The 27,985-nt window shown below is 39.3% G+C and overlaps 1 protein-coding gene across 1 annotated transcript; it reads right to left on the bottom strand.

Moving 5' to 3' along the window:
- Positions 1-6: 6 nt before the first annotated feature.
- MEP1A (meprin A subunit alpha) lies at positions 7-27,985 on the bottom strand. Its single transcript, XM_054568789.1, has 14 exons — positions 27,917-27,985; positions 27,807-27,831; positions 27,665-27,715; positions 23,848-23,888; positions 23,267-23,342; positions 16,706-16,823; positions 14,851-15,026; positions 11,079-11,300; positions 10,153-10,302; positions 6,994-7,209; positions 5,564-6,037; positions 4,700-4,873; positions 3,859-4,159; positions 7-163 (listed from the first exon to the last, which is right to left on the bottom strand). The coding sequence occupies exons 1-14, from the start codon at positions 27,983-27,985 to the stop codon at positions 7-9; spliced, it is 2,250 nt and encodes a 749-aa protein (XP_054424764.1).

The following is a 27,985-nucleotide window of genomic DNA, read 5'->3' as shown; positions in this document are numbered from 1 at the left end:
GGCGGGTCACTGCCTCAGCTTTTTGGAAAGGATGGAGATGATGGTGAAGGTCAAGAAGATCACACCAGCTGTGCCTCCGATGATCAGGCCCAGGATGCTCCCGTGCACCTGCATGGCCTGACAGCGCTCTCCCGTGTAGAAGAAAGCGTGATCGGAGACACACCTGGGGAACAGGACACAAGGATTCATGTGGGAGCCGCTGGAGCTTCTAGCACTTCCCAGCCACAAGCACCAACGCATCAGCAACAGCAGTGAACGCTTACTGAGTGGTTCCACGTGCCTAGCCCCATTCAAAGTGCTTTAAATGGGTGAGTGCATCGAGTCCTATAACAACCCTTTGAGGCAGCATTTATTACCAGGCCATTCTTACCATCCTTACTTTACAGAAAGGTTAAAATATGTTGCTCAAGGTCACAAGGTTAGTGTTTTGCACATGAAGTTTAATCCCGGAGGTCTGTCTCCAGACCCAGTACTCTTGGCCCACATGTACAAAGTTCAGGAGGAAGATTTGGGGTAGTTAAAGAATATGCTGCTTGACACTGGCCCAGACTATGAGCTTCAGGGGAAAATCTCAGATAGAGTCTCAGTGCATTAGTTGGACTTTGACAACTTCTAGACAAAATCAATCAAAGTGTTCATGTAAGGTGAGGTGTTTGGCACATAATAGGCATGTAACAGATATGCGTTCCTTGGTGCTCCTTTTAAAGGAATGTTATCTGTTATTAAAATCAACTCATCTCAGAACCAGAGTGTTAAGGGTGGTGTTTCATTTCTTCCATTCGTACAATTCTAGCCTTTGTGTCAAACAACATTCCTGTCGCAAAGTCTAACCCCAGAGTAGAATGAAATGATTAGAAGTTAAGGTTTCCTTTATTAATTCTGGAATGATTTCACCTTTAAAGTTTTCATCTCTAGCCTAGGAATTGGCTTCTTAAAAATCAGTGAATAATAGCAAGTTTGTGCAATTTTTCTTTGGCCCAGTCTCCTTCAAATACAGTTCAGTTATATAAAGCCTGTCTAGAAGGTACCCAAACATGTAATATGGAAAATAGAGACATTCATTGAAGAAGATACAAGATACAAGAAAATTTGTACATAGGACAATGATGCCTCAGTCCCCTTCAATATAGGCACTTTGGGACCTCACACAGTTCCCCCAATTGCCATGAACTGCCCCATCATATTTTGCTGAATCTCATCAATGGTCTGAAATCTCTTCCTTTTCAAAGTTAATTTTAGTTTTGGGAAAAGCCAGAAATCACAGAGCACTGAATCTGGGCTGTAGGGGGGCTGAGTCTCCTGGGTGATTTGATGTTTCACCAAAAAACTTTGTGCACAAGATATGATGCATGAGTGGGCAAATTGTCATGATGAAGGTGACAATCACCAGCTTCCCATAGCTGTGGTCTTCTGAATCATCTGAATAGTTTTGGAGGAATGTTCAAGCTTAACACAAAATGTGATGCAGATTCGTCGCTCTACTCAGCCATTTTGAATGCTACAGCCACACTGTGCACACGCTCACTCAATGGCATCTACTCCCCCCACTGACTACTATAGTAAAGTCATCAATGTTCATGCATGCACATTCTAGTCCACTCTCCTTGGCTGCCAAGTTACATCAATGTTGTGCAAACTGTTCTCATTATATTAACAATGATTGGACGTTGTCCTAGACAGACCTTGTATTCCCTAGTATTACCTTAGAGGAGATTATTTACAAAAACTCCAAGCTGCAGGCTTGTGGGAGAGGAATAATTTTGTTGATGAGAGGCCGACACAAAAGTGGAAACCCTTGACCTTCTTTACCCTGAGAAGGATGAAGCCCATCAGACACATATTGAAATCTGGTACCCAAGGACCTATCCACACAGAGGTGCAGCCCCATGTCTGTGGAGCCCTCAAGAAACAAGGTAGGCACTCTCCAATAACAGGAACTTTGGGGGAAAAAAGCTCTTTGGAAAAGTAATTGATTCCGGAGCTGGAGCAGGGCATATAAAAGATGAGCCTGGAACATCCTATGATGTCAGAAAGTAATACCATGTTCATGAAAGAATGAGTTTGTGCTGAAGGGCACAGGAGCCAGTCTGGAAGAGCTCACAGAGGCCAAATCTGGAACAGTATGAGCAACAGAATAAATATGGTATATTGAAATATAGCCCAGAGGATACAATAAGTATTTATGAATCTTTAAGGATATAAATAAATAATTGTATGAATAAATGAGAGAATGGAAAAAATAGAAAATCACCATTAAAATATTGAAGTGGTGATTATTCTGGCGTGATCCACCAATGGATGCTGAAATTAGTGGATAAGAATTTGAGGAAAATTAGGATGCCTATATGGTTTCAGGGTATCTCTCTCAAGATATCCACTAATTACAGAGTGAAAAATGGTTAAGTTGTCAGGAGGCAAGCCTGGTAGACATCCCCTTGGCCTGGTGACCAACATTGGTATCACTAGTAGTAATACATTTTCACATCAGATACCCCTCACATGATATACTGAGAAGGGCTTATTTCATCTTGTTATTCTTGTCCAAAATGTACAACCTCAATATAATCATGAGAAAGCATCAGATAAACCCAAATTGAGGAATAATTTACAAAATAACTGACCAGTACTTCTCAAAATTATCAAGGCCATCAAAGACAAAGAAAGACTGAAGAATGCCCCAGATTAAAGGAGACTAAGGAGACTGAAAACTAAATGTAATGTAGTATCCTGAATGGGATCCTGGAAGAGAAGAAGGACATTGGTGGAAAAACAGAAAAATCTGAATAAGAGCTAGAGTTTAGTGAATACTGTTGTTAATAATATCTATTGTACTTTCATTAATATTCATTAATTTCTTGGCTTTGCTGAATGTTCTATGGTTATGTAAGATAAGATATTAACATTAAGGTATGGGGAACTATGTAGTATTTTTGCAATGTATATATGTCTAAAATAATTTCAAAATAAAGGTCAAAAATAGAAAAAAACAATTGGAAATCAAAAAGAACTCAGAAGAATTGTAGATATTTTGAGTCAAGGAGAATGGTTCCTACATCTGCTATTATTCTGTCACATAAAACTGACATTTCTGTCATCATGTAAATCCTTTTATGAAGTATTTTAATGCAAATAACAAACATTACAAACAGAACTTTTAAATATAGCAAACCATGCAGACAGACCGGGACACAAGTCCCAGCTCCAGTATTTTACTACCTGGGTAAATTTAGGCAGTTTCCTTAACCTTTCACATTTCAACTTCCTTATGCACTAAGTGGCGATAAGAAGGGCCAGCATATCACAGGGTGACTGTGAGGATCACTTTAGGTGATGCACGCACACTGCTCCAGGGAGCATGTGACACATAGCACGCAGTCCAAAGTATCAGGTACTCTTACTACTACTACTAAAATAAAAATAACTATAATAATAGTACAACAGAACTGATATACAATAGAAATAGTAAGTCATAACTAAGAACACTGGCAGTCAGGGAAGATGGGGGCTCGGTCTTGAATCCCGCTGTGGCAGGTCACGGGGCGGAAAGCCCCTGGCCTAAAAGCTTCTGGTCGTTTGTGAGGCTGTGGTGAAGTTGCCACGTCCAATCAGCATTCATGTGGTTGATAATGTCCCAGAGGTGGGAAAAAGAAAAAAGTTGAGTGATAGGAGATTTGGGAGGCCTCTGCTATGACAGCGTAAACCCACCCATTCAGGGCAGGGATTTGTGGAGACAAGGGCATCCATGTCCAGTCGACTACGGTGCCCTGGCCTTAACCTGAGAGCAGCGCATTTTACCACGGTAAGCACTCAGCTCTCCTCTGCTGACCCCCGACTTGCCTCCCCAGCCGCGAAGCCTACCTGCAGCTCGCCATCCCCTTCACATTCACACAGATGCCTTCGTTTTGGCAAGGATTCGGATCACACGGGTCTCTGAAGTACTGTGGCCAGTTGTGGTCTTCCATGGGGCCCGTGTTGTCTGCGGACCGCTTCCGTCGGCCCGGCTGCCCTTGACCCAGGTTGCTGGGGAGGGCTTTCTCTAACAAGGCCTGTGTAGAGCTGTCTTCTGAGTCCTGCTTCTCCTGGCCTTGGAGAACAAGGCCTTGTGGGGACAGCCGTGTATCTTTAGTGGGGACTTCGGTCTGGTTAAGGTGAGTGATATCTAAAGAGGAAGATCTATGATTAATATCTGACTATAGTTGACTTCCACTCCTGGAGAAAGTCCTCTGGGTGGCCTCTATCCCTCATGGACATCATTTTTAATGACATGAAAATGGCTTTGAACACAGCTGACTCTCATAATGCTAGTTATTTTCCTTTCAAAGTAGTCCAATCATATTTTTATTTAACTTGAAAAAAGAATATAAAGTTAGCACTGATAGACTGATGGGAACTAAAATGAAGTCAGTGAACTGTCCTATTTGATGTTATCAAAAAAGATGACACCAAAATCTTAGTTTTTCCCAAGGATGGTTAATCTAAAGATGGGAGTACTTTTCCAATAGAGTAAAATGTTGTTCTCTTAGAGCACACCTTTTTTTTTTTTTTTTTTAACCTAGTCCTCAAAAAAAAAAAAAAAAAAAAGAAAGAAAGAAAGAAAGAAAGAAATCCTCACCCTCCATGAAATGCTTAAAAATCAGTATATAACCAGTAGAACACCTTGAAGATAGGGTTATTTATTCAGGAAGATCAGTAGAAGTACCTTCAAAGTCCACAAAAATGATAAGGTCATCATTTTTAAGGAAACTCCTTCTTTTCAGCATTTGGTGGGAGATGACAGCACTCCAACCCCAGTCGATGCTTCTGTAACAATTACAGTCCTGATGATAAGATCCCACGATGGATGGTCTGTCCCAGATGACGGAGCCATTTATCGCTGCAAGGTTATGGGTAACACAAAATCACATTACCTCTTTATACTTCACTTTCCAATTTGCCTTGAATGAGCGTATAAAGCTCTGTTGATCAGAAAATAAGAAGGTTGAAAAATTCAGATTATTCACTCTTCCCAGGATAATTAAAACTCAGAATTGGAGGGCTGGAAGGGCAGAGAACCACAGCTCTGAATGGTCAATTGTCCACTAAAGAGTGAATTCCTCAGTGAAGAGGGAGGAGCAGATATAGCTTCTTCCTTTTAAGGCTTAAGGGTCTTCACTAAAAAAAAATAGTTTGCCCATTTATGTATCGGTGCAAGTTTGTTTCATGAATGTACTGATGATTAGAAATACTTTAGGAGACAGTGAATTGGTTCTGCATAGAGCCTAGCAAATTCTGAGTATCTGATAAACGAGCTCCATGTAGCAGGAACTGCCTGATTTGCTTGTATTCTAAGGACCTGGCACAGAATTTGGTGCATTGCAAGCCCTTCATAGACACTTGTTGAGTGAATTCAGGAAAGAGAAGGCAGGTAAGATGACTTTAATAATGTTAACCAAATACTCCAACATGACTATGTTATTAATATGCCCAGGGAGAAAACGTGAGAGGAATGTTCATTTCTCTTACACAGAGGAGAATCACATCTGTTAGCCCTCCATGTTGAGGGGAAGCTCCTAGGGCTACTTACCTGGAGATGTCTGGGACTTAGAGGTAGTGAACACCATGCTTGAGGACATTCTGTTCCTGACATCAGGTTGCTGGTCGAGTATTGTCATTATCACCTGTCTGTTTTCCACCGGCCACTCCAGGATGGCATCATTCTCCCCACTGCACAGGTGAAAAGCAAGTCCTAAGTAGTCAGGGCTATTGGAGTTTATTCTGCCATGAGGGTATAAGGTCAGCCCAAAACCATAGCCCTCTGAATTGTAGAATCGAGGGCTCAGGACCTTGTCCCCTTTAACCGTGTTCTGAAGGATCTGGGAGAAATTCTGCACTGTCCAAACCCCTGCGGGGCATGGTGTTTCTGTCAGGGTGATGTCATCCAGGTAAATTCCCCCATTCGAATTCTGGGGGTCACCTTTTGTGCCCTGGAAAAGGTAACGGAACTTCTTCTCCTCTCTGAGAGTCACATGGGCAATTTTCCAATTTTGGTTAAAATCTCCTGAGGACAGAGAATAAGATTGGTGACAACTATGACCAACATTTATTGAGCACCAACTATGACCCTGGTACTGTGCCAATTACTTTACATGAATTATCTAATTGAAGCCTCACAACAACCCTACAGGATAGGGACTCTTATAAACTGATTAAAGAACTTCTCCCAAGTCACATTATCTAGTAACAGAAAGTAGCTATAAAAAGACACACTATGATTTATTTTAAAATTCATATTCAAATCTTCATCATAAAATTCTTTTCCATTATCATTCAGTTTTACAGGTTCTGGTTTCCTCCTGGATTTGATAGTATAAAAAAATACACCCCCAACTCCTCATTTTAGCATTGAATACCCAAATATTAGGCCTAACCTTATGAAAGTCATTTTGTCAACCAAAATTCCCACACTGGCAAATGCATATGGTCCAACCTCTGACTTAATGCCACAGAGACACATGGAAGGTCCTAGCATAACTGATTGTTTACAGGACAAGCGCGATCTCCCCTGTGCACAATCGACACACTCCCTAACTTCCTTTTTTTCCACTTCCTCATAGTACCTGAAATTCTACCAAGTAGGGAGTCTATCTTCTTTTAAAAAACAAATAATCCAAAAAGAGATAGCACTATCCAAATATCTACGTTCTAGTGAAAATTTGGTCTACCTCTTTGCTGAACTTGAACTGGAAGAAGGAATTTTGAAAAAAGAACTGAAATAAGAAGTGAGAAGGCTGTTCTAGAACATAGGTCCTGGGCTGGGCAGCGTGAGAAGCCAGAGAAGAGTCTGAGGGGCAAGGAGAGGAAATTGTTAGGCTAGAGCCATTCAGGGTTCCCTAAAGCCCCCACTCCTGCTTTGACCCTGTGCCCAGGCTGTACCCTAGCACTGGGCTTAGATAAAAAGAATCAGGGTCCCAGATTTGAAGCCAAATCAGTCCTTGTGTGAATGCCTCCAGGTACCTTGGAAGGTCTCCACCTTGACCAGCTTGCGAACGTTGCCCGTGCTGTCATCCCTCCTGACCCAGATGACGAGTCTGTCTGAGGGGCTTCCTGTCATCTTATAGAAAAACTGCAGACACTGCTGCTTCCTCTTTGGGTAAAGAATCCGAGACTCCAGCAAGGCTGCCTCTTCTGCCAGCCCCGAACTTGTGTTGAAGAGCATGAAGTAGCCAGCACCTACAGAGAGAACACCCGATGTCCCATTTCTGGTGCCCACACTGCAGGGTGCCCTCTATCTTTGCCAAGGGAGATAGTGAACAAAAGTTGCTATCCAGGCAATACAAGCTAGACTCTTCTAGGGAAAAATCAAAAGAGGGTTGTGTGTCAGGATATATTCCATTTGTCTCTGTGGACAGACTCGCTGGCTAGAGCCACAGCCTCTCTGCTGCTTCTTTTGTTTGACTTTGTTCCCAAGTTGGTGAAATGTAGACCTCTGGCTGAAGGAAATAGGGGCTTTAAGCAAAGTTTGGTGGAATTTACTATCTATGAGAGAATTCTACTTTCCTCATTGACTTCATTGTTTAAATTACAGATTCATTTCAAGGACAAGAGCTGGTCTCCTAGTTGTATAAGAAACTGTGGGATTCAAAGGTTTAGTGTTTTCAATATTCATATTGTTAAGCACTCAATTTCACCTGTGTCTAGCCTAATAATTGGGTGCATTAGCAGTAGTAAAGAATCCTAGGACGGGGCATTCATATCATAGTAGGGACTAACTGGGGATTTCTCCTGTATATAAAGAAAGTTTTGAACCCTGGCCGGGTGACTCAGTTGGTTGGAGCATCATCCTATACACCAAAAGGTTGCAGGTTTGATTCCCGGTCAAGGCACATACCTAGATTGTAGGTTCGGATCCCCAGTGGGAGCATACAGGAGACAACAAATAGATGTGTGTGTGTGTCTCTCTCCCCCTTTCTTTCTCTCTAAAAGTAAAGAAAAAAATGTCTCCTGGTGAGGATTAAAAAAAAAAACAGCTTTGAAAGAGCACTGGAAGAGAGGGGGAAGAGTGTCTACATCTGTGGCAGAATTGGGGTTTGCCCAATTAAGATATCTCAAAACTTTCTCCCCAAAAATGAGCAGGCTGCTAAATGAACATATCACTTAAAAAACCAACACACTCTTCAAAGTCAAGCACAATGAGCAATTCTTGCATATTAAGGAGTCACTTAAACTGTACTCCAGAATTCCCCCAAAGTGAAAATGAAGTGAGCACCTAGAACAGTTCTAGTTACTGAGGCAGTAGGGCTCCTGCTTCATGCTGCCTCCCACATGCAGCATGTGCCTTTCAGATTGTCAGTGAGCATCGATGTTTAAATAAGTTTTCCATGTAGTTTTAAAATGTTGTAATGACTTTAAAATTATACCAGACAAAGTCATGTTTTCTTGTATGTTCTTCTCAATACCTGAACTTACTAGCCTGCATTATGAATTAGAGTGCTTGCATTAAGGAAAGCAAGAACTCACACAGTTAAGGTCTCCAGATGGTCCCTACTTAGGAATTCTGCCCAGGTCTGCTCAGAAGTGTGAGCTCAAAGTCCAATAACTCAGGCCTGGGAGTCAAGCGGCCTGAATTCTCACCCTGGCTCTGCCACTAACTAGGTGTTCATTCATCTTTCTGGACTTTAAATGGGAGATGGCTTCTCCTCTCAAGCTCTTTGAGTCTATGCATCTGCCTGAACAATGCCATTGCTCACCAGCAGAGGGAACATGGTCTCATGAAAAGCCTCCTGTAGAAGAAGCAGAATGGTCAGTCACGTTAACCTGATAAAGCCTTCCTAGATATTTCTTCTGCGCTGTGATCCTTTCTTTTCATATTAAGGTGTTAGAACATTCTTCTAGCAGGTTCCTCGCACATGAAGATCACCTTTCTGTTTATCCGGAAATTGTGTACTAGCTTAGCAGCGAGCCCAGAGGAGAGGTCAGATTAGAGTCCAGCATGAAAATTTCATGAGAATTTTAGGCTTAGATAACCCTTTGGGTACTTGAGATCATATGTATTAATAACCTGATGTGGGACAGAGACTTTTACCCTTTGCCAAGGCCAAAGGAACAACTTTGGATATTCTTCCTGGTGGCCTGGAATCTGAGTGACAAGCTGGGTCCCTTTTGTGAAGGAAATCTAACCAATTTTTATTCAGGCATGGACTAAGGGACTTTATAATATAGTTCAGTCTTTATAATGTGATTATAATCTATAACTCCACCTACTTCCAAATAAGGTTGAGATGACTTCAATGACTGGCATTTAATGAAAGTATGCTGAACTAGAACATGTATATACACATAGAACCTCTGGAGAGGAAGGGATTAGGAGAAAAACAGGGAGTGAAGCTGCTGGCTGCAGCTGGAGATTCTGCATTATCTTCTTCTTCCATCCTCACTGTGAAGTACCAACATGTTGTTGGGCCGAAAAGCCTACAAAAACAAAGACTTGGAAAACAAAAATGACTTCTTGTGGGCACCATGAACAAGTGGTAGAGCCAGATTTTATAACCAGGTCTGTCTGAACTTATAGCTTTTTCATACACAAACCATACATAAGAACTATCTGAAGTTATGCTATCCAATATGGTGGCTACAAATGTAAGTGGTTATTTAGCACTTGAACTGTGGCCAGTCCAAATCGAGATATGCTATAAGGGTAAATTACACAGCAGATTTTAAATACCTCATGTGAAAAACTGTGAAGTTGATCAACAATAATTGTTATATTGATTACACATTGAAATGTTAATACTTTAAATATTTTGGATTAAATAAAATATAAAAGAGACTTTACCTTGTTTCTTTTTTATGTGACTATTAGAAAATTTTACCTTATATTATGTAGCTTACATTATAGTTCTATTGGAGGGTACTGCTTTAGAGACATTAGCCTTATTTACAAAGTCATGTTTTGTCAACCATATCAGTTTTGCCATCACTTAAATGCACCTTTCTTTTGCATGTCCAGAACTTCAATGCTTTTTATTGAGTGCTTAATAAAGATAAATGGTCTTTGTCCATGTTTAGAATTCCTTGTTTGATAACAACATTCGCACTGAGGCAAAACATGCTGGCTGCCATTACCAACTGAACCTGATGAACCACCTCAGCTGTTTATTCTCTGCCCTCACCCACCTGTGCATTGTCCCGCCAGGGTGTGATCCACTTGTCCAGGCTGAGTGCTATCCTCACGGACCCAGTCAGCGTCATCTCTGGTACCCTGAATCATCCCACAGATGTTTGCCTTTTCAAAAGCACAGTGGTCCAAAAGGGTGTGAGTTGTGGCTGCAAATGACATTTTCGTCACCTGGTTACAAACTAAAGGGATCTCATTCCAAATACCTAATGTCCTAGGCACCTAAGACCTCATAAGCTGGAACATGACCCTTTCATTTTCTTGACTTTTTCTCAAATGCAAATCCTACTGTCATCCATTAGGTCTTAGAACATGCCAACATACATCCAGTCCTACCCACCACAGAGTCACAGAGTTAAATAATAAAAAGGCCTCTCATCATGTTTTTTTTATAAATGCCAACCCACACTTGAGATCAAGAACAAGCTACCTATAACACTGAACTTTCTATTTAGTAGATCCTTTCTATGTACATGGGAGAGAATGAAAGAATGTGCCTCTGAAGACTAGTAGTGTCATTTTATAAAATATCCCATCTTTGAGCATTAGATTACTCTAAGAACAACTACCTTGGCAAAGAATTTTGCAGGATACAAAATACTTTTAAGCCTACTACCTGTCTTGAGCTTTACATAATGATGCACCCTTCAAAATGTTAAAGAAGTTGAACAATTTCAGCTCCTTAAATTGTTCCAAAACTTTCACTTTACGAAACACAATCACATAATTGATTGTCATAACCATCTTGTGATATAGGTGTTATGATTTTTCCACTCTAGAGATAGAGAAATAAGGTTATATAGTTTGTCCATCTTCTTTAACCAGAACATGATAGAATAGTAAACAAAAATGTACAAGAAACCTGTAGAGCCCAGGAATCTCTGTTGGGGCTGATTGACCTAGTCTCAGCCCCAGAAATACTCACTGCAATTGTACATTCGGTTTAGCCTCTCCAAATCGGTGGCACTGAAATCCAGACGCTGCCCAATGATGGAGTTAAATTCAGGGATCTTGGCTGTGATGGTAGGAAAACTGCCATTCTTGTTAAATGAGAAAGGCTCATAGTGCATCAGAGACTCATAATCATAGGGTGTATTGAGGTCTGTGATGAAGTTGTCATCATAGGTGTTAAAGTTGTGCTCGAAACCTGTCAATGAGAGAAACCACAGGTCCTGTTTGGTCCTATTATTTTCTTGTCTTACCCTCTTTGGCTAGATATTCAACCAGAGACCAAGAAAAAAAGGAAAATTATATACATATTAAAATTAGCATTGCAATATAAAATTAATAATATTAACTAATATTAACTGATAACCGTATATTATATAATGGTATGCAAAATTATAATAATGAATATTAAAAGCATAATTAATGCACAAATATTATTATAATTAATATATATAATTTTTAAATATATGTATATGTTTAAATTAAAGATTCTTTTTATAAGTAAATAAATGGAGATATATATATATATGTTTATATTTATATATATTTAAGAAAGAGAAGATAAAATATCAAAGTGGAGGCAGGTATTCCAAATGGCAAAAAACAGAATTTCTGGATTCAGAAAAATATTCAGAATTGATACATCTTACTAATAGCTAGGTACCCCAAGAGCTGTACCTGGCCAGCTCTCCCACAGGTTAGGAAAAGGGAATCCAAGGTCAGGGGGAAAGATAAGCAGCTGTCAGGAAAGAGGCATCCTTTCCATCAGAGCTTACATCCTTCTGTTCCAGAAAAAAATAAAATAAAATAAAACAGGAAGAAGAAAATTGACTTTTCTTTCAAAATACGAAAGGAAAATCTTTTCTTTGAGATTAGCCCAAGCAATATTATATGCACTGCAATGTGAAATGCTGAAATGAGAAACCAATCAGATGTTCTTTTACTCCACCAGCTGTCAGAAATTTATTGTTTTAATTTCCTTCTTAGGGAGTGATAGAAAAACAGAATGAAAATGCTCATGACTTCCCACCTTCATATTCTCCTTCTGTTGCTTGCCATTCAATTGCTTTAAACAATTAGGAAGAAGAAAATGTAGCTGTCTCTCAAAGACCTCCACACACATACATTTAGGACTGAGTGAGCATGGCCCGACCTGATGGGTGGTCCACCGGGTGCTGGAGGGAATCTCCAAATGCTTTTGGAAAAGCCAGTGAACCCCTTTGATCAAGATCTTTTAACTATAAAACCAGAATACTGATGTTCCATCCTCCTAAATCATGGGAATTTTATGAGGACTTGAGAGGGATCCAAGCATTTTCAACAGTGAGACAGGACTGCAAGAAATAAATGACCCAAACGGGGAAGGGGGAATGTAACACCTTCCAGAGCACTTGATTCAGATGTCAGCTGAGCGGGTGGCATTATAAAGAGCATCAACGTGCTGTGAGGATTGGGCATTGGGTCTGGGATCTCCTGGTAACTCTTGGTGGCACCTTAGTGAGGCACTTTTGACTCACTGGGTATATTTTCCTCAACTTTCAACAAGTCATCAGGTTAGAATAGATCTTTTTATTCTTTATTATTCAAGGATTCTTATTAGACTGTTTTACCAAATAAATGTGTTGAGTAATTTAAAATTTTAATATAACACATTTTTTCATGCCCACTATCTACTGGGAGCTGTGCTAGGTGGTAGCCCTGGCAGTGAGTAGGACAAGCACGGTCTTGCCTTCAGCAAACTCACAGCTGTGAGCTTTGAAGAGGGAGTGATCAGAGGTCAGTCAGCAAATCTTTTGTGTAAAAGGTCAAGGAGAAAACATTTTTTTGTTTTGTAAACCATAGGGTCACTGTTACAACTCTGCTATTGTAGCACAAAAGCAGTCATAAAAGGATGTGACTGTGTTCCCATAAAACTTTATTTTTTAAAGAAAGTAGATATGGCTCATTTGAGGTCCTAGTAGACTTCAAAGTTTTTTTCTTAATGGAAGGAAACTGGTCCAGAAAACACAATTCTGACTTAAAAAATGGAGATGAATCTGGGGTGAGAACTACACTGCCAGTACAGTGTGTTCTTAAAGTAAAATGATGTGTCATTGACTGAAGATGAGATGCAATAAAATTCATAAATTACCCTGAGCAATAATATTGCCCTTGCTTATGATCCTATTGGATTTGATGTCTCATTTGAGAACCATTCTTCAGTGATTGCAAGCAATTTCAATATACAGAATTATACCTGATGAAAATAGAGACAGGAGATGAGCGAACATGTACTGAGTAACATGGCAAATGTGTCAGCTCTCTAATACTTCTCTAGATTGAACTGGCAGGCAGGGAAGAGTACCACCTGGTCTCTTGCTCAGAGGTTAGGTGGTAGGATGGGTGAAAATGTGGGTGGGTCCAATTCTGGAAATGTATTTGGTGTTTACAGATCATACCCATTTCCCTCCTACAACACTCCACATGCATAAGAATATTAGGATAAGAGGTACTGGGAAGCACACAGAGTAAGAAAACCCATGGGTAACTTTGATTTGCTTTAGCCATTCTCTCCCAACACCATATAAGAACCACTGGTCTATCTTGCTGCAGAATGAGCTAGTTCTGTTCAAAGTTTTTGGGGATTCATATTTAATTTTAAAGTATGACCAGTTCTCCCAAGTTTCTTAAAGTAAAATTGTTAAAGATTCACTTCAATATATGAAGTTATATATGAAACTGGGATCTAAAAAAATAGATAATTACAAGGCAATTATTTGCTTCATAAAAACCATGTGTGGTGATAATTGAGACACTTCTCATGCATTAAAGTTTCACTAATCTATTGCTGCAAAAAGTAATGATTTCCCACTCCCTGAACTAATTCCTGACTAAAAACTGGTGTTTTCAGAAAGAGCATTGACTCTTTCTCCCCATACACTGGGAAACTGTTCAATAAATTATGTTTTAGTTTACTCAGAAACACTCTACTTAGTTGTCCCAAACAATTAAGGAAAGTAGTATCCAAGGAAGTCTAAAAAAATTAAACAACATTGAAATTGTTAGGATAATAACTGCATGATAGTACTGAAATAAAACAGTGTTATCCTGTGTATAGTTTGGGCTGCGGCAGAAGAAGAGGGGTCCTTAGAAAGAAGAAAGGTAAGACCAGTAAATTTTGATTAACAAAAACTCAGACTACTAGCCAGGATTAACAGGATTTGGGGTGCAATTTCAGAAAAAAAGTATTTGCTTTTGTTGTTGTTTTTCTTTGTTTTTAAACACCTATCATTGATTGGTAAAGCATCAAAGAAAATTCTTGAGTATATCTTATGACCATCATATTCAATTAAACCTTCTGTATGCTCCTACAAGTATATGAAATTTCATATCCGGAAAAATGGTCCAAGCATCTCAGAGACTCAATTCACTCTACTCACGAAGACAGGAAAATAGACAACACTTTAGATAGATTTTCAACAAAAACACTGAATCTAAGCAAAAGTTTCTAATTGAGTTTCAATTAACCTCTACTTAAAGTTATTCAACATATACCATCTCCTGAGACTCTTGTGTGGGATCAGTTATGATCAGATCAGCACAGTCCATCGGACAGGTCAATAAATCATACTCTCTTTATATCTGTGTTCCCACTGGAGAATCTGAAGCATGTGTCCCTACACAGATTTGACCTGGTCATCCCAGGGCTGGTCTCAGCAAGTGATAAAGGTAATAGCACATTTCATCATCCACCTTGGGTTCATACACACCTGGAATAATTTCATCCCACCAGATTTTCACATAATCATCCCGGTCAGACCTTGACTGCTCATGGTAAAATCCCAAAGCATGAAGGATCTCATGTTCAATGATGGCCTTATGGTCACACCTCTGGCCAATGGAAAGGTTCTGTCCCACATGTTGGTCACCAACCTCAGACCAGCACCTTCAAATGGAACAGGAAAATTGTCTCTTAGATAATGCTTAGGTGGCTGTAATTCATAGGATTTCAGAACACAAATTGTAAGAGTTAGGTTTAATTTTAAAAAGAAATTATCAATAGTATTCTCATATGCTGATGGTTTGATGATAAGAGACTAGTTAAGAAAGAAACATTTCCTTTATTTGTTTATTTTTTCCTTTATTTCTTTTGCCTTAGGAGATATATTAGTAAAAAGATTGCTGCATGGGATATCTGAAATTTTCTGCCTATGTTTTCCTCTAGGCCTTTTATGTTGTCATGGCTTATGTTCAAGTCTTTTATCCATTTTGAGTTTATTCTGGTGTATGGTGAAAGTTGGTGGTCTAGTTTCTTTTTCTTTTATCTTTTTTCTTTTTGCATGTACCAGTCCGGTTCTCCGAATACCATTCATTGAAGAGACTATTTTTACTCCATTGTATGCTTGTGCCTTGTTTGTCAAATATTAATTGACCATAGAGACATGAGTCATTTCTGGGTTCTCTATTCTGTTCCTTTGATCTATGTGTCTGTTCTTATGCCAGTGCCAGTACAGTGGCCTACTAGTACAGTTTTATTTCAGGTATTGTGATCCCTCCTACTTTATTCTTCTTTCTCAAGGTTGTTGAGGCTAAGTGCCCATCAGTAGATGAGTGGATCAAAAAATTAGTACATGCACACAATGGAAAACTACACAGCAGAAAGAAAGAAGGAACTTCTACCTTTTGCGACAGCATGAATGGAACTGGAGACTATTATAATAAGTGAATTAAGCCAGGTGGTGAAAGGTAAATACCATATGATCTCATTTATAAGTTGAACCTAATGAACAAAATAAGCTAACAAGCAAAATAGAGTCAGAGACATGGAAACATGGAACAGACTGACAGTGGCCAGAGGGGAGGGAGGAGGCAGATGGAAAGAAGGGGAAGGGACTAGTCAGAGAACATGTAGGAATGACCCATGGACATGGACAATGGTGGGGGGATTGACTATGGGAGCAGGGGATGGGCCTGGTGAAGGAGTGAAAAGGGGGAAAAAATTGAGACAACTGTAATTGAGTAACAATTTAAAAAATCTCAAAAAATGACTGTCCACCATAGAAGTGTCAAATTATTACTAATAATGCATCAAGTAGAAAGATGTAAAAATGGGCATTCTTCCTCATCTCTACAAACCCAAAGTGTATTCCAAAGAGTAACACTATAGCTTTTTAAAAATGTAATGATTTTTAGAAAGAGAGGTCAGGGGTAGGGGGAAGAGAGAGAAAGAGGGAGAAAGAGAGAGAGACATTGGTTTGTTGTTCCACTTATTTATGCATTCATTGGTTGCTTTTTGTATGTTCCCTGACCAGGTTTGGAACCTGCAACATTGGCTTATCAAGAAGACACTCTAATTAGCTGTGCTACTTGGCCAGGACCACTGATCTAAAATATGACCTAAACCTAAGAGATAATGGAAATAAATCTCCCTTGGGCCCAGAGGTATCCAAACAGCTGTTTCTCTGCATAATATGTTAAAAATTTTGTTTAATTAAAAAATTTACAGTAAAAGATTTGAATTTGATTTGTTTCTTTCCAATTCCTTTTTTTAGATTTGAAAGAGATATGTCACCTTTTATAAACCAAAAGATGCATGATCTTCACTCTGTAAAATTTCATACTAACCCATCAAACTGCTGAAAGATGATATAAGAGCTCTCTCCTTCATACGGCTTGAAATCCACACAGGACTTGAGGCGGAACATTTCAAAGGCATAGAGAATGGCTCCTTTGGCATTCAGTTCTGCAGAAATTGGTAAAAATATCAATAAGCATTATGGCTTATCTTGGATAATGTATGTAACATAGTTTTTAGAAGATCATGCTACCGCATGAAATCCACAGAAGTTCATTATAGATTTTTTGGGTAGTAAGTAGATTCCTTGAAAAGTAAAACTGAAAAATTAGTTGTGGGCATAAATGTCTAGGGCATACTTTAAATATATGATGTAACTGTAACTACAAAATAAAAATACATATATATTTGTGTATGTGGCTAAACCAAATCATAAAATAACTTCTCTGCTTTTTTTTCCTTCCTGCAATTAAGAGACTCAGGGTTCATTGTCTCAGGAGAGAAGCAATGATAATGGTGTTCCTTACCCAGTCTAAATAGACATCCCCTCTTGCTGAGGGTGAGAGAAGAGTGTAGAGGAGTTTGTGGGTTTTAGAAAATATAAGTGCATAGGGTGTATTACCCTGCTTCCCTGAAAGACCCCTGGAGAGTTGGCTAGACAAGCAGTATTGCAGGCAGCCTTAGAAAAGGTTGCTGTAAGCAACAGAAGCCTAGTGAATCTGAGAAGGCAAGGACAACAGAAGCCCACCAATAACCAGTGTACACTGATGATCAAAGATCAAGTGCCTCTCCTTTCACTTAACATGCTCACACTTTAGTGTTGCATAAGACAAGTATGTGGCTGGAAACAAAGATGCTCCAGAGGAATGAAGATTATATTTGACTTTGTGTGTGTGGTTTTTCTCTCCCGTCAACTCATTGAAGATAGGTCTCTAAATTAAAAATGAGGCTAAGTGCCCTGGCACAGTGGCTCAATTGGTTTGAGCATCGTCCTATACACCAAAAGTCTTGGGTTCAATTCCCAGTCAGTGCACATGTCTTGGTTGTGGGTTTGATCCCTGGTTAGGGCATGTATGAGAGGCAACCAATAGATGTTTCACTCTTACATTGATGCCTCTCTCTTCACTCTCTCAAATCAATAAAAACATATCCTTGTATGAGGAGTAAAAAAAAGATATATAAACAAATAAATAAAGCTAAGTTATGTAAAATTAAATTACATTTCTTGCACATTTTGTTTTGTGCATTCTCTCAAAAAGCTTATAATTCTTGGTAGTCTACCAAGTACTTTTCTCATATTATCCTGGCCCTTAATTTCATTTAATAAACAAGTTGGAGAGTCCACAGTTCAAATGTCACAAGGTCATATCAAGGTCAGTAAAGAAATGGTCATTGGAAAAATCAGGAAATTAATTGTGGAAACAACACAGACAACAAGAACATGCATTAAACTTACTAGATGATTTTCATGGATTTTACCTATTCTTTCTTCTTACAGACATCTATAATATCAAGATATGTACTCAACAAAGCTTGGAATTCATAAAAGTGTGAGGAAAAAGTTTGATTTTATTACATTAATGCTGTCTGTAAGGTTATGTTGTCTTTGTTACCATCAAGCCAAATAGTGGAAATGCTGAGAGTGGTTAATTTCAAAATCACACCATTCCTGATCTCTTACACCTGAATAACTTGTCAGAAAGGAATTAACAAGTCTGCAACAATTTTGTAAAAGCTGTCCCAATATCACTAAAAAAAAAGAAGAAGAAGTGGAAATGATGCCCACATGAAGCCTCCCTCACCATGGAGCCAGCTCTGAGTATGCCTCCACTGATAGCCACACTTGATGTTCTGTGTGCCATCTTTATGCAGCTGTTCTGCCACACTTAGGACACCGTTAGCTCCCTGGGAGGACAGAGCTTATCATTTGCTTCATTGTATTCCTGATTCTCAGTTCTTTACATTGCCACCACATAGTAAGTTCTACATAGTTCTGTCTTGAATAATTGTATTAGTTTTAAAAACCACTGGTGGCTCAGTTGGTTGGGCATGCAAAGCAGAAAGTTGCCAGTTTGATTCCCAGTCAGGGTGCATGCCTGGGTTGTAGGTTCAGTTCTGGGTGGGGCACTTACAAGAGGCAACCAATTGATGTTTCTCTCACATCAATGTTTCTTTCCTTTTCTTTCTCCCTTCCTTCCTCTCCATCTAAAAATAAATAAGTACAATCTTTTTTAAAATAAAAATAAAACCACTAGCCTTCCTTAACCCTGGTTCAAATAATAATAGAAGAAGAGTTAACTTCACACACTAGAGGATGAGCATAGGAAGGCTAACTATTTTCAGTTTATGAATCCTTTCAGAGAGTTTTTGATGATGTAATGGTGGAGGATCTTAAATTTCACAGATAACAATTTTAAACTTTAGGAAACTTCAGGAAAGAAAGTACTTGCACTGGGAAATAACTAAAACAGAAATTGTAGGAGAGTTTACTCTTGTAAGGAGAAAATATCATTGGTTAAGGATCACATTTACACAGTTTTGTGCATGAGAGCACACTGCAATTCTTTTAGTGCAAGAAAGAGAGAACTCAAGCATAAATTTGCAGTTGTATTTTTTGACATATCTATCACAGGGGAGAGCTTGGGATTGCTTGAGCAGCTGAAAATCAAAATAGAAAATCCAAGGGGGAAAAAAGAGCCATAATTGATTGGCGGGAAAAGGGACTGGTGGCTCTAAAATATGTCCATAAACATCTCTCCAGCCTTTGACCCATGAAATTTGCATGCATGGGAGAGGTCGCCAAGGAGCTTGGTGAAAAGTGGCAGATAGGAGGCTTCCCACCATAGTGGAGAGCGAATCTGATGTTTGAGCCATGTCAATTAGAGGGGCTGATAAAAATATTAGGCATTCCTTTCAAACTCCAGAGAGGTCATGCTATCTTAAGAGTAAAAACAAAGGGTGTTGCTTTGAACTAAATCAAAACAAAATCAAAACAACCTCTACAACTCCAAGATGATCTGTTAGTAATTTAACTCTCTAACAAAAAATTAACACTCTTCAGAAGAGAAAAACAGAATGCAGAATCTCTAAAACATAGTATTTGTAATGTCTAATAGATAACCAGCACAATCCCCTTGACCTATTTTACACTGATATAATAGTAACCCGCAAACTATAGCATGCAAATTCTTTCAAGGGCACACACAACATTCACCAAGATAAACCATAAGTTAGACCATGAAACAAGTCCCAGTAAATTTCAAAAGATTACGCTCTTATAGAATCTGTTCTCTGACCTCAAAAAAAAACTTGAAATCAAAAATAGACTATCTATCTAGAAGAGCCTCAAATATTTGGAAATTTAAAAACACATTTCTAATCAACCCATGGATTTTTTTAAAAAATCATAAAAGAAATTAGAAAATATATGAAATAAACTTTAATAAAGATAGAACATATCAAAATTGATAGAGAGCAGTAAAACCAGTGCTCCAAATAAAAGTTAAAGCTTTAGATGCCATATTATAGCATTATATTATATTGGAAAAAAAGATTTAAAATCAATGATATAAATTTCTACCTTAAATATTAAACAAAGAGTGCAAATTATACCTGATGTAAGTAGAACAAAGGAAATAATAAAGATAAGAGCAGAAAGCAACAAGACAGAAAGCAGAGGAAGAAAATTAACAAGTCAAAAATTTATTTTTATAAAAAGCAAAAAATGTGTAAATTAAAATCATAGTGAGATACCATTTTATAACCACTAAAAGGGCTACAGTTAAAAAGATTAACACCACCAATGTTAGTGAGAATGTGGAACAAATGGGACACATATATGGTTAGTGAGAATGAAATGTGACATTTTCTTTTAAAGTTAAACATGTTTACCATATAGCCATGCAATTTTATTCCTAGATGTTTACCCAAGATAAATAAAAACCATATATCCACACAGATTTGTATAAGAATGATCACAGCAACTTTCTCTGTAATAGCTCCAAACTTGAAACAATAATGTCTTTTCCCAGAAAATGGATTGTTGCAATAAATTCATACAAAGGAATATTACTGAGTAATGAAAACGAATTAACTACTGATCCACAACAATATGGAAAAAATTTAAAAACATGTTTAGCGAATTGTGTTTACAGCCGCCATCTTTCTCTAAAGCCAGCGCCTCCTCTAGCTCACCAAGCTCCAGCCAAAGGAGAAAGGGGTTAAGTAAAGATGTCTCTATAGCATGGCTGGTACAAAAGAGACTGCCCACAAATCAACGAGTGGTAAAGCCCTGAGGAAGAAACTGGCTACCAAAGCTGCTCACAAGAGAGTGCCCTCTACTGAAGGGGTGAAGAAACCTCATTGTTACAGGTCTGGTACTGTGGCATTCAATGAAATTAAATGTTATCAGAGTTCCACTGAATTTCTGATTTCCAGCATCTGGTGTGAGAAATTGCTCAGGGCTTCGAAACAGATTGGTATTTCCAGAGCACAGCTTTGCAGGAGGCAAGGTAAACCTATCTGGTTGGCCTTTTTGAAGATACCAACCTATATGTTATCCATGCCAAATGTGTAACAATTATGCCAAAAGCATAATTGTGGCATCCAGCTAGCATGCCACATACATGGAGAATGTGCTTAAGAATCCTCTGTGATGGGAAACATTTCATTCTTTAAAAAAATTCTCTTCTTCCTGTTATTGGTAGTTCTGAATGTTAGAGATTTTTTTACTCCATGGGGTCAAAAAGTACCTAAGTATATGATTGCAAGTAGAAAATAGAGGACAGAAATCAGGTATTGGCAGTTTTTCCATTTTTATCTGTGTGTGAATTTTTAAAATATAAATGCAGGGACATAAAGTATAAATGCAAGTCAACATGTTTCAGGGAACAAGTTTCAGCAGTTCCACATTATAACAATATAAATAAACTTGTTAAATTTTTCTGGACAATGTCAGCATTTGAATTTTTTTTTAAAACAAGTAAATTTCTTATTAATGGCAACCAAATGGTGTTTGTAGCATTTTTATCATATAGTAGATTTCATCCATTCACTATACTTTTTTGAGTTGTCCTACATGCAAGTACATGTTTTTAATGTTTTCCGTCTCTGTGCTTTTCCTGTAAGTTTGTTATTAAAATACATTAAGCTATAAACAAACAAACAAACAAATAAATAAATAAAACCATGTTAAGCAAAAGAAGCCAGATACAAGAGGAGTGTTAGACATGCAAAATCTTCGGCCCCACCTACACCTATTCTGCATTTTTTCTTTTGTTTTTCATTCTCATCTGAGGACATGTTTATTGATTTCAGAGACAGGGGAAGGGAGAGAGAGAGAGAAATATTGATGTGAGAGAGAAACATCATTGGTTGCCTCTCATACCTGTCCTGAATGGGGACAGAACAAGCAACTTTTGTTTCTTAAATCACATTCCAATAAATACGAGTGCTCCATGCATTTGCAAGTGTGTTGGCAAAGGCCTGGGAAAAACAACTCTGTTCACTTTTCCATAAGATAACTGAGAACTGCGCCTTTTGTTTATATCAAACTTTTCTCCAGGAAAGGGATTGGAGGCAGCCCTGACAATAGTGACGAAAAAGTCTGAAACCTAGTAACATCTCCCGAGATTGGGAGCAGCCCAGCAGCCCATCAGTACTGAGCAGGCTTGCCCCAGCCTCCCCTTCCCTCTGATCTTCCTCTGTCTAGCCCTGGGGCCTCGCAAGCACTGCATCACTGTGGCTGCTCAGGGATCAGTCAGCTGCTTGAGGTCAGCCAGTGTCCACAGGTGGCTTCTAATATTTGCTTATTTCCACCAAGTATGATTTCCAACAATGAGTAAAACATAACTGAGTCCTTTATCTTAAGAAAGAAAAAAGAATAGAATTTATTAATATTGAGGAACAAGGACTATGAATTGTGGAATATAGACTTTTCTGTTTCTCAAAAACATGGCATGTTTGTCTTGTAACAAAAAGGGAAGATCAATATGCTCAAGCTGGTATGGCTCTGTTAGTTGCTGTGTTGTCCTGTAGACTGAAAGTACGTGGGTTTGATTCCCAGCCAGGGCACATACCCAGGTTGTGGGTTTGATCTCCAGTCGCGGCCCATGCAAGAAGGCAACCAATGGATGTTTCTCTCTCTTCCCCCCTCCCCTCCATTCCTCTCTCTAAAAATGCAATGAGAAAAATGTCCTCAGGTGAGGATAAAAAAAAAGGGAAGATCAATACGCTTAAACTGTTATCCTTACACCATATTTAGATTCACATAAGCAAACTATTATTTAAGTGCAAATTTTTCATTGCTGTGATACCACATTATATTTCATTGTGTTTTCCTTCTTGATGGTGCTCCTGGTATTATTAACATGTTAATGTGTTCTACCTCTTCAAAATTATTATTTGACACTCTGTCTCAGACTGGAGAAGAAGGATGAGACTTACATCACATGGATGTGATAGCATGCCTTTCACCCCAGGAGATGAAACGTCGGGGCTTGGAAACCCTCTTAAACTTTGCTGGCTACTCCCATTCTGAAGCTGATGAACAGGAGGGAGGGGCTGGGAGAAGAGCTAAACCCAAGCTCCTAATGAAGAACAATTAGTATTACCCAGATTGTCCGCCAAGATATAAGGAATGGGGAACTTCCACCTGGCACTGGGGTCTCTCAGGCCATTCCTGGAGTTCTGTGAAAAAACAAAGGCAAGAATCATTGGGCACGCGCATCCTCCAGGTATCCTCCTCCACTAAACTCACACCACAAATAATCTGTCACACAAGTCAATGATTTTCTAGTATTTGTCTTCTGGTTACAAAAGGGATAGTTCATTACAGACAATTTGGAAATTTGAGTGAAATTATTAAGAACAAAATAAAGGAGATTTGCAATTCCTCCAAATCCAAAATACCCACTTTAAATATATCAGTACATTTTCTTCTCTCCCATTCTTCACTTATTAGGAAAATTGGGTGGACAAAGCATCTTAATGATTATAGATCCTTTTGTGATGCTTGCTAATTTTTTATCTGTTTTTGTCCCCCGTGATCACAGGGGAAGTCTTTGTGGGTACAGATTATAGATTCGCTTCTTCATCTCCCCCATTGTGCCCTTCCTGGGGCTCACAGAGCGGAGGCGCACAGTACGTGACCCTCAGTCTTGAGGGATGGTATTGTGTCACGGCAGGTGCTCACCCGCAGGAGGATGTCCCCTTGAAAGAGGTCCAACCCGGCAGCTAAACGTGGATTTAAAAAAAGAAAAGGAGTATTTGAATCAACATTATTAAAAGGCATCCCTTATCATAAAATTAATTTTTTTCATTGTAAATCTTTAATTATTCATCTTTACATGGTGAAACTCTTTTGAAAACAATGCAAAAATTCCCTCAAATAGAGTAGATACATGTAGCCAATAAAGATCATATATTCTCACATCCTCTGTTTTCATTTTTGGAACAAGAAAGTTTATCCAAGAATTTTAAAAGTAAGAGATAAGTTAGAAGAGATTGGTTTAATTATTGACTCTAAATTTCTTATACTTCAGTGGATGAAATTGATTCTTGAGACAGGAAGTAATGTAGCAGGTGGTCAGCATTTCCTGAGCTTTGAAACTCCTGACTTCCCGCCCTGGCTGGTGTGGCTCAGTGGACAGAGAGCTGGCCAGCAGACCAAAGAGTTGCCAGTGTGATTCCCAGTCAGGGCACATGCCTGGGTTGCAGGCCACATCCTCAGTACGGGGTGTGCGAGAGGCAACCACACATTGATGTTTCTCTCTCCCTCTTTCTCCCTCCCTTCCTCACTCTAAAAAAATAAATAAATAAAAAACAAGTAAATAAATAATCTTAAAAACAAAACAAAAAACTCCTGACTTCCCACTTGGGGCCCTTTCTGTTATTATACCATCCTTCTGCCTGACCTAGGCAAATGGATTGATTTTGCTCTTTCCAATGAAAAACAATGGAACCCTCCTTAGCCAAACAACAAGGCTGTCCCTGCATAACCCCTTTCCACATTTCCTTAGATTTTCTTAACTTTTGCAATCCTAACAACAGAGTTTCACTGTGCTACTCCCCTCAGAGCACTGGGACCCAGGGTCTGAATTGCCTTCTCAGTAGAGGTACTACATGCTGGTTTGGCCTCACCCTTGCCTAGGTTTGTCATGAGCAACAAACAGTATGCACTTCCTGACACCTGGCCTGAAGGTTAGGGGTGGGGGAAAGGGGGCCTTCTTTCAGAGTCATATGAACAAGCCCACTGAGACCTGGGCCCCAATGGTTGGTCAGCAACCCCAATAGGTGGGTCACAGGTGGATGAGAGAGTGCAGCAAGAAGAGCACTTCCCAAAGCAGTGCATATCTATGGAAAGCCAGCCTCACTCTATCACCACCCAGTTTGTTCATCTTAGCAGTGCCTGATGTATCCCAGTCATTGTTCTAGGTGCTAGGGATATAACAGGGAATAACGCAAAACTCTCAGGGAGGTTGTGTTCTTGATTGCGAAGGGAGGGGAAACGAACAGGTAAACAAAAATGTAGATGATGGCAGATGGTGAAAAGGGCAATAGAAAGAAAACATAAAACAGTAAGGGGGAAAAAGAGTGCTGAAGTCGGGGAGGGTTGGTATTTTATAAAGAATGATCAGGGAATGCCCCCCTGAAGAATCTGATGGAGTAGTGGGCGAAGGAAGAGTACTGAAGGCAAAGGCAACAGCAAATGAAGGGCACTGGGGCAGGAAGAAGCCTTGCTGTCTTGGAGCACTGCTTCCTAACTGTGAGCATCAGAATCTCCTGGAGGACTGTTCAAACAGATCGCTGAGCCCCACCCTTAGGGTTTCTGAGTCAGTAAGTCTGGGGCAGGGCCTGAGAATTTTCATTTCTAGTAAGTTCTCTGGTGATGCTGATGCTGCTGGTTGGGGGACCACACACTGAGAACCATTTTTGTAGAGGAATAGCTAAGAGGTCAAGGTGATGGGGGGGAGGGGAGTAGTTACAAATGGGGTGAGAAAGCTGGCCAGGGTCAGGTCATCTCAAGATTTAATACCCTAAGGGGAGTCTGAGGTCTGTCAAATGGATATGCTGATTTTGTAGGTCTGGGGTGGGGTCCAAGAGGCGGCATTTCTAAGAAAGCTCTTAGGTTGTACAGGTGATATGGGTCTGTGGACCACACTTGGAGAGTCAAGACCCCAGAGCCTTTATTTTGTGTTAGATGAGATGTCAACTAACTCTAGGTAGTGTTGGAAGATTGAGAGATTGGAATCTTCCAATTAGAATACGATGGGAGAAACGACATGGCCTCACTGACATTAGGGGAGCTCCGTCCCGTTGTGAAGAACAGCCTGGGTGGGAGGAGGGCAGAAAGGGAAGAGCAGTTAGCAGGCCACTGCAAGGGCCAGGCCAGAGATGAGATGGCTTGGACCAGGACAGGAAAAGAGGCAATGCTGAGAAGTGATGACTTGTGACATAATTTGATGGTAGTAGATCTAACAGCATTTGCTGACAGATGGTGTATAAGGTATGAGAAAAAGATGAGAGTTAGGGACACTCTGAGGATCTGAGCCTAAAGACCTAGAAGGAGGAAAATGTGTTTGCTGAAATGAGAGGAGCAGGTCTTGGCGTAAAAAAGGTTATTATCAGCATCGTGGGGCAGGGAGAGAAGAGAGTAAAAAGGTGACAATTTTTCTCTTTATGATTTTCCCAAACAATTTGTGGTTTCTGGCTACATGGCTAACCCAATGAATCTTGATAGCTTGGTTGGAATGACCTAAAAGGAGAAAGGACACACATGGGAAAATTTCTTCTTTGGGGTCATAGTTCAGGTGTGGTGGTAGAGATGAAGAGTGAGAAATGGCTGTCAGGTAAAACAACTATTTTTTCTAGATAAATAAGGATGAGAGTAGGAAACTCTAATTTTAACCCCAGCCTGTTTTCAAGTAGAGTAGATCTCTCAATCACTACACCTTGACTACCTAACTCTAACAAGAAGTCAATCATTTGTTGCCTCATTGTAAAGCCTTGGGACCCATTCACCCACCTACCTTGTTGAACTATTTCTATTCTGCCCATGCAGTCATTCTCAAGCTTTTCCAATTAAATATCAACTAGCCTGCCTTGCCTGTGCATGCAACAAGGTCAGAGAAATTTAACCCCTAGTATGGGGTATTTTAGTTTTGTAGTCTTCAGCTAGCACTGGGCTATTGGTTAGAAGACCTGGAGGTGAGCACCATAATATCCATCTGTGATCTTAGGTGAGTCACCTCAACTCCAAAAAGCCCTCTGTACCTTCCTGCAACATGAAAATAGCACTTTACTCCACTACAGGATTTGACAAATCAAAAGTGCAATTAGCTCTGAAAGCTTTTGTAAACTACAGGTATCTACAACCATGAGTACCTCTGTTTCCCACCAATCTTAAAAGCACCAGAAATGTAGAGGCTTCTCCCTGATTTTGGAAGCAGGGCAAAAAAGAAAAAAGAGAGATGATAACTAAGCTTCTCTCTCCTCTCAGTAACCAGGGAGACTGATGGATTTCTTTAAGAAATGTGCTTGTGGACAACATGTCAAAACAGAAACACCTTTGCACCCTTCTCTAAGTCCCAGGTAAACAGATGTTAGTGAATACGATGGCTCAGTAGAAGAGCTGGGTTTCTCCCTCTACTGAATACTACATAGATATGCTCCTTATATGTTTTTTAGCAAACACAATAATCATCCATTTTTTTCTTTCCTTTTTTCAAAGTGGAAACTGGTAAAATGAAATATTTATAAACAACAATCTTGTTATATATTTTTAGACCCATTAAGCACATACTATTTATCCTTGGAAATTTGATCTAATCATCATTCTCTTTCTAGATTTCCATTTCACTGAAACTCTACAAATTCTAATGAAGGACCAATAAATAATTCTCCCCCCAAGTTACTCAATACTGTATTATGAAGGTAACAGAATTTTTAGAAAGTCTATCGCAGGATTTAAAATTATTTTAAGGCATTACTAGTGCAGAAATTGAACCCACCTAAATTGATTTCTGAGATATCCTTTTGTTCACCAAAATCTGCATCATGGACTGTTAAAAAGTAGGGGGGGAAATTGTTATTAGCCTTGCTGAGCAAAAGAAAGTTCAGAAACATTCTCTATGCATTTCAGTTGAGCCTTACCATTTCCTTTAGAACGATGCTTAATCTGAAAGAAAATAAATATACAGAAAATGGATAACACATAATAGAATCAATATTTCTAAACACCCAGAAGGGCAAATTCAACTTACCGATACAGCTGCTATGTGAGCAAAAAACAAGATGAGAGAGAGAATACAAGTGGATCTAGTCCAAACCAT

This window comes from Pteronotus mesoamericanus, unplaced genomic scaffold (assembly GCF_021234165.1).
Source record: "Pteronotus mesoamericanus isolate MK-2021 breed Mesoamerican mustached bat unplaced genomic scaffold, CSHL_Meso_final contig_20, whole genome shotgun sequence".
Lineage (NCBI taxonomy): Eukaryota > Metazoa > Chordata > Mammalia > Chiroptera > Mormoopidae > Pteronotus > Pteronotus mesoamericanus.
Note: the sequence above shows the minus strand (reverse complement) of the source record. Positions and strands in the feature narration are given on the sequence as shown.